Source organism: Equus caballus, chromosome 11 (assembly GCF_041296265.1).
Source record: "Equus caballus isolate H_3958 breed thoroughbred chromosome 11, TB-T2T, whole genome shotgun sequence".
NCBI classification, from domain to species: Eukaryota; Metazoa; Chordata; class Mammalia; order Perissodactyla; family Equidae; genus Equus; species Equus caballus.
Window position 1 is genome coordinate 20911855 of NC_091694.1, and position 9175 is coordinate 20921029.

Genomic DNA, 9175 nt, shown 5'->3' on the forward strand with positions numbered 1-9175 from the left:
AGACAGGAGAAAAAGTCGTTTTGGTTAATATCTCAGCTTGTTAGGAACTTCCTTCTGAGAGTCAAACTTTTATCTTTCCTATGGAATTTAGGGACACTTGAGGGACAGTTTGGAAAGATATTCCCACTCGTTCTACCTCAAGGTCCCTTTCCTCCAGTAAGAGAACAGCTAGAGTTTTGGGGATAATTTTTTAAGCAAATATTCTTTTTGTCTAAGCAAGTGATTATTTCTTTTTTAGGAGTGATTTGGAGGAAATGAGAGTATGAGGGAGGCTTAGTTTTTTTCTCCAGCATAACCAATTGTCACCATGCTCAGTTGAAAGTGGCCTGTGTGCCCTTGTGGTCCTTTACACCATAAGAAACAAAAGAGTAGGCTCCTTGCCCGCTTGCGGAGTTCTATAGTTAAAAATCACAGTAATTCTGATCCTTCTAGTTGGCCTCTGGAAGAATGGAGGGCAGGAATCACCCTTACTATTTCCGTATCATGGTTGGGCACTGACCTGGAGTGGTAGAGGTGGTTTATCCTTGCAGATAGGTGTGCCTGGCTTCCATCACTTAGACAGGAAACCCGTTTCAAATTTAATATCCTTAGTCCTGTGAGATACTGGCCTCCCTAGTGACCAAGAATGAGTGTGACAGTTAGGGGGCCAGCATGACTGATCCTTTTAGAATTTTGAAGCCATGCTCACAGCTTCTGGGCTCCCTCAATCACCAAAGATGTGAAGTATGACTGCTCTCTCTCTCCTGAAGCTTAGGAAACTAGATGATGCAATAGAAGACTGCACAAATGCAGTGAAGCTCGATGACACTTACATAAAAGCCTACTTGAGAAGAGCTCAGTGGTAAGTGCCTCTGGTGGGTCGGGGGAAGAGGGAGTTGCTGCTGGCCTGCCAGGGGAATTGTATTATGGATGATGAAGCAGACCCAGGGATGTTGTGAGGTCATTTGGTCCTTCCCCCTGCCTCTAGGTGGGATTGTTCCAGCCCTAGACTATCTTTATAGACCTCCAGCGGAGGAGATTGCACAAGCTCCCTCAGTCTCCCATGCCTGTGTCTTACGCCCCTCACGGTCAGTAAGTTTCCTCTGATGCCTGACCCAAATTCCTTTTGTTAAAGTTTAAATCCATTTCCTTTGGAGATTTTATTTTGTGTTGTACACTTTGCTCTAACTTGGCACAGTGCTTGGCACACAGTAGGTGCTCACTCAATAAATGTTTTGTTGAATGAATGTATGGCGCTTGGAAGAGGAAGAAATAAGATCTCTTGGAGACACTTGTGCTTATCCAGTTTGCTCTGGGTTAGGAAAGACAGTCCTTGAGGTTAGAAGAGATTTAATGTGGTTCAGCTTCCAAGCCGTGTAAAGAACCCCCTTTTGCAGTACCCCCATCTCACTAGGTGATTTCTGAGCCCCAGGATATGCCTGCCTCTAGTGCCCCGATTTGCCTTCAGAGTCAAGGTGCTCCCCAGCATACTTCTTCTTTCTTGGACCCACTAGACTCTTTTTCTCCAGACAGGAACATTAGCAAAGGCTAGGAGAGACCCCTCTCAAAAATCCATCATTCTTTTTTCAGATTATTTCCCCGACAGAGAAAAACCTCCTGTCTTTAAAGTTCTTAAAGGAAGACCTATTTGTTGTATACCGATCTCTAACACTCGATCTGTAACATTATAAAATGTCATATCTAAGGAACAGGTGCTGTTACTGATGCCTGACGAGCCTGTAGTTCTTTAAGCTCCTCAGTCTTGTCAGTGGTGCAGAATGTGTCCTACCTCCCATTTAGTTTTCCCCAAATTGTCCACATTTTTAAAAATATGATAATTGTGGGGCCAGCCCCATGGCCTAATGGTTAAGTTCGGCTCACTCTGCTGCTGTGGCCTGGGTTCGGTTCCCAGATGCGGACCTACGCCGCTTGTCAGCAGCCATGCTGTGGTGGCGATCCACATATAAAATAGAGGAAGATAGGCACGGATGTTAGCTCAGGGTGATTCTTCCTCAAGCAAAAAGAGGAAGATTGGCAACAGATGTTAGCTCAGGGAATATCTTCTCAGGAAGAAAAAAATAGGATAATCGCTACTGTGTGCAGTACTTTTTTTTTGTCAGTGAATTTCTAAATAGATGACTAAGTCTGTCAAACAGAAACATACACAGAATTACATTATAGATTCTGTGAGACTGTTAGTCATCTCATCTTCACAAACCACTGGCAGACAAAAGTAGAAGCTTTGGAAAACAAAAGAGTACCTTTGACCCAGCCAAAGATTTATTTTAATAGACACAAAATGCTCTATACGTGTTCACTGCAGTTTTATTTGTAATAGCAAAAAAGGAGAATCCACCTGTATGTCTAGTTACATGATACTGTATCACTCAACAGAATACTCTGCGATGTTTGAACAGGGAATGAGGAGAGAACAGAAAATTGATTTGTTAGGAGGATAATGGGATGGAGGATTATTTTCATCGTATAAGTACAATAAACAAAAATCAAGAATTGCTTTGATCAGACAGCTCCTTATCTTTGTGGTAGAAAGAGAACTGTCCTCTGAATGGCTCTGCCTTTGAGATCCCACCACAGGGGACAGCGTGCACTGTTTGGCACAGTTGGCTGAGAACTTGGCAGCAGTCCCTGTAAGCAGCTGGGGTTGACAAGAGGTACTGGAGATTAGCTCAGACCAAAGCCTCCCAGAGGCCTGACTGCTGCCCCAGTCGGCCTCAACCTACCCCTCAAGTTGGGGAGATGCCAGATCTTTGCTACATCTCCCATCATGGGCTAGAGTTTCCCATCTTCCTTAAAGCTCTACTTTTCTTTTTCTTCAACTTTAAAAAAAAAAATTAAATGTAAGAATGTCCTTTAATTTGAAAAAAAAAAAGAGGTAAAAATGCAAATCATGTAATATCAGCTTTTTACATTACATATGGTCCTGGAAAGTTCATCAAGATTGCTTGTTTGTCAGATCATTCTACACCCAGGGCTATCAGTTATCAATTTTCTTTTACTTCAGTTTATATTATACTTCATCCTGTAAATGGGTTCTCTGAGCTTCTAGTAGCATTTGTACCCTGTGTCTGCAGGGCATAGGTTTTGTCACCATTTTTTTTAAGTCGTAAGTCAAGATGTTCAGAAAATCAGAGATGCCTAAGACGTTGGGCTTCTCTTTTGCTAGCCACATCAGTAGCAGTCCCCCTGCCCTGGCCTCTCTGTGGCATTTGTGAAGATGGGCTTGTGTTGTAACAGTGAAGTAAACTGAATCTTTGTTGTGCAGCAGTTAGCTGCACCGCATGCTCACTTCCCACTGCCAAGCTAGTGGTGTCTGTCTCTGGAACCCCTTCTTGCAGCAGTTCGGCTGAAAAGAAGACATGAAAGAGATAGTGGCAGTGCCACTAAATAAGCAGAGCTTTTCTACCTGTAAAAAATTATTTGGAGTCAGTCTCCAAGAGCTTCAACAGCAGGGGCTCACTGAGAATGGCATTCCACCTGTAGTGGGAAATATAGTGGAGTATTTGACGAAGCATGGACTCACCTAGGAAGGCCTGTTCAATCGGTAGGCCAGTCTTGGCACCAGTGAGCTTAGTAAGATGTGAAAAATGCTACTTTGCTTCTGTGGAAGAGACCCTTAAAAGGTCTGGCAATCAGCCTGTCAAGCTAGATTCCTCCTGTCTTAGTCAGGGCCCCTCCTTTCTTCTGCACTGTCGAAACAGGAGCAAGCCTGTGTTTAGTCTCCTTTAATCTCACTTACCTACATCTCTCAGATTGATTGGTCTTAATGGAAGCATTTGCCAGCCGCCACCACCTTGAACTTGATCCGTCTAGTGGCTCACTAATCCCACTTCTTCTCTGGACTGGAGCTGGCCCTGCATGTTTCTGGCACTGCAGATTTCAAAGCTCTTCCATATCCATTTATCAAACTTGATAATTTTTCTCTTGTGTGTTTTAATTCCAAGACATCAATTAAGTGCCTTCCTAAGGCAGGCCAGATGCCTCTTGGTGGCTGTGTGAAATCAGAAGGAACTTTCTCCTTTGGTTTGCTTTCTGCTCAGAGCAGAGTATCACTTTGCTGGTTGAGTGCAAGTGGCATGAGACCTCTCTCTTTTTTTTCCTTGAGGAACTGGTAGTTAATTTTTTCTCATGGCTACCTTAAGGACTCCTGTTTCGTGAAGCATCTCAACCGAAAGTGTGTGTCTCTTGCTTGAGCCATTCCTCTTCCCCTAGAGTGATACTGAAGGCCATTGGTATTCATGTTGCTGTATTGCCCTGTATTTCCTTTTCAGTTACATGGACACAGAACAGTATGAAGAAGCAGTGCGGGACTATGAAAAAGTGTATCAGACAGAGAAAACAAAAGGTAAAGGAATTTCTCAGGGAACTATGTGATGTTACTTGCAGGCCCTAAAACTGGACACAGTACTTTGAGGGATCAGAGTTGTACGTGGAGCTTATGTGATCAGCAGCCAGGAAGGAGTGAACAGAGATCCTGAGTGCAGGATGAGGCTGCTGTTTTCTGGTCCCCGTCACTTTCACTTCCTCTTGTGTGATGAGGCTGATGTGAGGAACCTAAGTATGAGTAGATTTTTTTTTTAATCCCCAGAAGAAAACACCGTAAAACTCCCTAGTCTGGTTAACAAGGCTTCTTCCTCCAAGGCATCTGCTGTGGGACCTGGGAAGGGAAGCTAGAATCAGATTTTTCCATTGATGCTTGATGTCTTCCTCTAGAACACAAACAACTCCTAAAAAATGCACAGCTGGAACTGAAGAAGAGTAAGAGGAAAGATTACTACAAGATTCTAGGAGTGGACAAGAATGCCTCTGAGGATGAGATCAAGAAAGCTTATCGGAAACGGGCCTTGATGCACCATCCAGGTAGAGCGGGCAGGCGAGGGGACTCTGTGGGAAGAGCACGCTGGCTCACTGCCAAACTCAGTCCAGAACGAAAGCCCAGGGAGGCTCTTCAGCTGGGGATAAGGCATTGCTAAGTTCCATACTTTCCAAATTAGGGGAAGCGCCAAATTCTAAAATTAGACATAAAGTGGTCTTCCTCTTAAACTTTGCTTTGAGACTGAGATGAGTTCTTCCTGTACTCTCCTCCCTTTAGATCGGCACAGTGGAGCCAGTGCCGAAGTTCAGAAAGAGGAGGAGAAAAAGTTTAAGGAAGTTGGAGAAGCTTTTACCATCCTCTCTGATCCCAAGAAAAAGACTCGCTATGACAGTGGACAGGACCTGGATGAGGAGGGCATGAATATGGGTGGTGAGTCGGTTGGGACAGCCTGGGATAAATCTGGCAGCTGTGGAATGTTAGAGTTTTTTCTAGAGACACTCCAAAGGGAGAGTCTGTGTAATCAGCCAGTGACAAATCAGCGCAGTGATTGTGAAGTGCACATTGATGAATACCTGTAATGTGTGAGGCTTTGTATTGGGCACTGGAAATAACAAAGATGAATCAGACCAGTTCCCTGACCTCTGGGAACCCACAGTCTAGGGGTTTGCAAACTCCAGCCGACAGGCCAAACCTGACCCCTGCTCTAATGGACGGAGGATCCGGTGAGTGCAGTCAAGCGCAGCAGGTGCCCAGGGTGCAAAGTGGGCGCCAAGGAGGTAAGCACAAGTGAGGGAAGGCCTGGCAGTGCAGAAAAGCACAGCACCTGGGGAGCTGCAAGGGGCTTAGTCTGGGAGGAGAGAGGTGCTCAAGGCAGGGGGTGGTGAGAGACAAGGCCAGAAAGTAGCTGGGTCAGACCTCAGAAAGCCTTAGGGGCTAGAGGAAGGAATATGGACGTTTTCCTATTGGCTGGAAGTTCCTTTGTCCCCCAGTGCAGAGGGTGTGCTGACCGATATTTATGTGCATCACACGGTCCTGTAAGCCCTCGCATACTGGTTTTCCCGAAAGACTCAGGATGAAGTAAAGCACAACTATCAGTGTCATTGCTCGCTGTGAGCTCAGTCTGTGGTGAAAGAGGCCTAAACTAGCCACAGTTCTCAGGCCACGGTCTCTAATGCCAGCCATTCTCTTCCACTAAGAACATCTATTGAAATTTAAAACAAGATTGATGATGTTATATAGATAATCCTGACCTCTCCAGTTCAAGGGTTGTGTGTGTGTGTGTGTATTTTAAAAACTTAGGTTTATAATAATAAACGCCTAGCAGTTGAGAAGAGCTATACTTAGTGGAAGGCTGTTGAAGGGTTTTAAGTAGGGGAGCTATGGACCAAATTTAGGCTCTAGAAATATATTTGTGATGACAGTGAGGAGAGGTGGTTTGGAAGGGGAGGAGGATAGAGATGGTGGGAAGACACAGTTGCTAGGAAGGGATTGGAGAGCACAGTTGGGAGACTGATAGACTCAGCAGGAGTTGGCTCCTGAATATGTTAGGAGAGGGAAAGGACTAAGTTGAGAGTGGCTTTGGCACAGCTGACTTGATAGGGCCATTCAGTGAGCTAGGAGACCCAGGAAGATGAGCAGATCAGCAGGCAAGGAGGAATTCACTTTTGGACACAATGTGCTTATGGGATCAGGTGGTTGAGGTCAATCTTTCTGTGCAGCTTAGGAAGTCAGGCCTAGCTGGGTACATCAGACCTGCTGTGGCCTGGTGAAAGAGCACAGCTCTGGGGTCACACAGGAGTTGGGAGTTTTCAGTTTTGCTTTTACTGGCCATGTGATCTTGGGCAAGTTACTTGAGCTCCCTACTTATGTTTTGTTGAGTATAAATTGCGAATAATACTTACCCTGACAAACTGTTATTAGGATGAAATGATATGTCTGCTGTGTACCCAGCACCAGGGTTTGTACCTGGTAGGTGCTTTAATAAACCATAGGGTTTTTTCTGGCATACAGTCTAGACAGAGCATGGAATCAAACAAATACAGTAAATCATAGGTCTTATTCTTGTATTTATTCTTGGTAGCATTTAAGTGATAAATTTTAGCCTTTTCAGTAGCAGCCCCAGTATTATAGGGAAACAAGAGTGTGTCACTAAGTACAAATGGCCTTGGTTGAGAAGAAGGGCCAGCAAAGTGCACTGAGACAAAGAAAGCTTTCCTTTGGCACTTGGAAGGAGAAGGGAGATATCCTAGGAGTGGGATCAAGTAGCAAGTTTCGCATAGCCTGGGGCAGATTTGCTCACTCCTAGTCTCTGAAATTTTGGGAAAGGAGGGAAGTGATAATATCTGGGGAAGCTTTGGAGACCCATTCTCAGTGTCATGATAAGTTCCCCTCCAAACACTAATTTTTTCACCTTTTTGTCCCTTCCCTGTTTCTTGCCTTGCTCCACAGATTTTGATGCAAACAATATCTTCAAGGCATTCTTCGGTGGTCCTGGGGGCTTCAGCTTTGAAGGTGGGTATGCCTGGTGCCCTTGGGAGTTCCCAGATCACAAGCAGATGCAGCGACTCCCCAGTTAGGCAGCCCTTTGAGAGTCAGAGGGACCCAGGAGTGGAGGCAGCTGAATTCTCGGCTAGCAGGGCATCTGTCCACTCAGGTGGTGCTGAGGATGGAGGAAGGGAGGCTCCCAGGCACACCCTGCCTTGAGACCATTAGCGTCACACCTCTGCAGGCTCAGGGAGGCGTCTCTAAGCGGCCTAGTACCAGGGTTTCTCTGCAAGAGTGAAGGTGTTAGAAGCCACACACACACACACACCATGCTCGCCCAGGCCGTTTGATACCTGTAGATGTTTTTCTCTGAGTTTGAAGCAGCCGTTGAAGACTTTTCCATAATCAGAGCAAAGTGATCTTCCCTTGAAAACCCACAGAGCCAACTAACAGGCTCTTCTTTTCCCTCACAGCATCTGGGCCAGGAAACTTCTTTTTTCAATTTGGCTAATGAAAGGAAACCACCTAGAACCCAGAAAATGCAGACTTGCTCAGTTTCACCTTGAATGTGGACACAGTTCACCTCCTCCCTTCATCATGTCTCCATGTACTTAGAGCAGTTTTGTTTTCTCAGTTGGATACCCTGTGTCTGCGTGAGTGGGGTGAAGGAAAGGGAGCCAGCGCCGAAGACTGCGGGTAGGGGAGGGAGGCGGGGGGTGGACAGGGAGGCAGCTTGTGAAGTTTTGTTTTACTGTTTAACTTTATTAAAAAAGAAAAAAAATTAAGAGAATAAAATGTTTTGACCCTTTCTGGCACTTTGCTCTGGTAGCTGCTTTGTGTCACTCCAGAGTCAGGGGGCCAAAGCTGAGCCTCCACCATGGAACTGATGCTGATGTGGGCACCCAGAGCCCGGGGTAGGTGGAATGCTGGCTGCTTCTCCCAAACCTATTTAGCATGTGAGTGCCTGATGTCAGTCATGGGGAGGTGAGTTCAGAAAACATGCTCATTTTATGGTGGAAGCCACCAGAAATCACTAGAAGCTGCGTGTCCAAAGCTCACACAGAGCATGGGTGGGTGCTAAGTGTCAGGCTGGACTAACATAAACACAGGAGGTCTATACAGACTCACAGTTCCTGTTGCCAGTGCAGGCTTGAGGGAAAGGCAGACAAGGACAAAAATCCCACCTTCCTGATTTTGTATGGGAGGCAGGCTGGGGAAGGCAGCAGTGGCGTGTGTCATGCTGTTCAGGTTAAGCTTAGTGTTTGTGGTGAGTAAACTTTTTAGGAGTTCCAGGCAGGGACACTTGAGGCTTTTACTGAAGCTTAGATTTTTGGTGCTTCGATGGTAGACATGGCTGGGGAAAGACCTTGGATTTCTCTTCCTTCGGGGCCCCTGCTTTCTTTCCAGTCTTCCTCCTTTGCTGCCAAGGCCATGGTGAAATGACAGGACTGAGTTAGGCCTGGGAAGTTCCCCATATAGCTGTCCAGGCTCCTGTTGGCCTGGAAGAGACTCCTGAATGTCAGGTCTTCCCTTGTGTTTGAAGTAGCACTGACTGGAGGGTGGCCTTCTCTAGAGAACTGGGGGAAACCCGTACCAAGCACTTTGGGTCTTGCTGAGAAGTCTCTGTGATTGGGTTGGGCTGGGCACACCTGTGACCTGTTGCCACAATTAACGGGGGACGAGAGGCTCTGCTCCATGTCCCTCAGACCCAGCCAACCCCCACTTTCTGTGTGCATCTAAGATAAGCCTCTCTCCTTCCTGCCTCCTCATGAAAGCCAACACTGTTCAGCTGCCCAACCTCACCACAGCTGTGACCAGCCAGCAGAGGGGAGACAGGACCGATGGCCCCAAGCTGTGGGACAAAGCCAGTCCTAATAT

The 9175-nt window shown here is 46.2% G+C and overlaps 1 protein-coding gene across 12 annotated transcripts in view; it reads left to right on the forward strand.

Moving 5' to 3' along the window:
- DNAJC7 (DnaJ heat shock protein family (Hsp40) member C7) overlaps window positions 1-7936 on the forward strand; it is a 26870-nt gene extending 18934 nt beyond the window's left edge. For 6 of the 12 annotated variants that reach the window (XM_070227276.1, XM_070227275.1, XM_070227279.1 and 3 more), the window contains 6 exons: window positions 750-841; window positions 4269-4342; window positions 4711-4857; window positions 5090-5242; window positions 7262-7324; window positions 7771-7936. In XM_070227276.1, the coding sequence (XP_070083377.1) occupies window positions 750-841; window positions 4269-4342; window positions 4711-4857; window positions 5090-5242; window positions 7262-7324; window positions 7771-7808 (567 nt within the window). In that variant the 3' untranslated portion in view covers window positions 7809-7936. Of the gene's footprint in view, window positions 1-749; window positions 842-4268; window positions 4343-4710; window positions 4858-5089; window positions 5243-7261; window positions 7501-7770 lie in introns of those variants that run through there. The other 6 variants (XM_070227274.1, XM_070227273.1, XM_070227272.1 and 3 more) reach the window with 3 other exon arrangements.
- Window positions 7937-9175: the final 1239 nt, after the last annotated feature.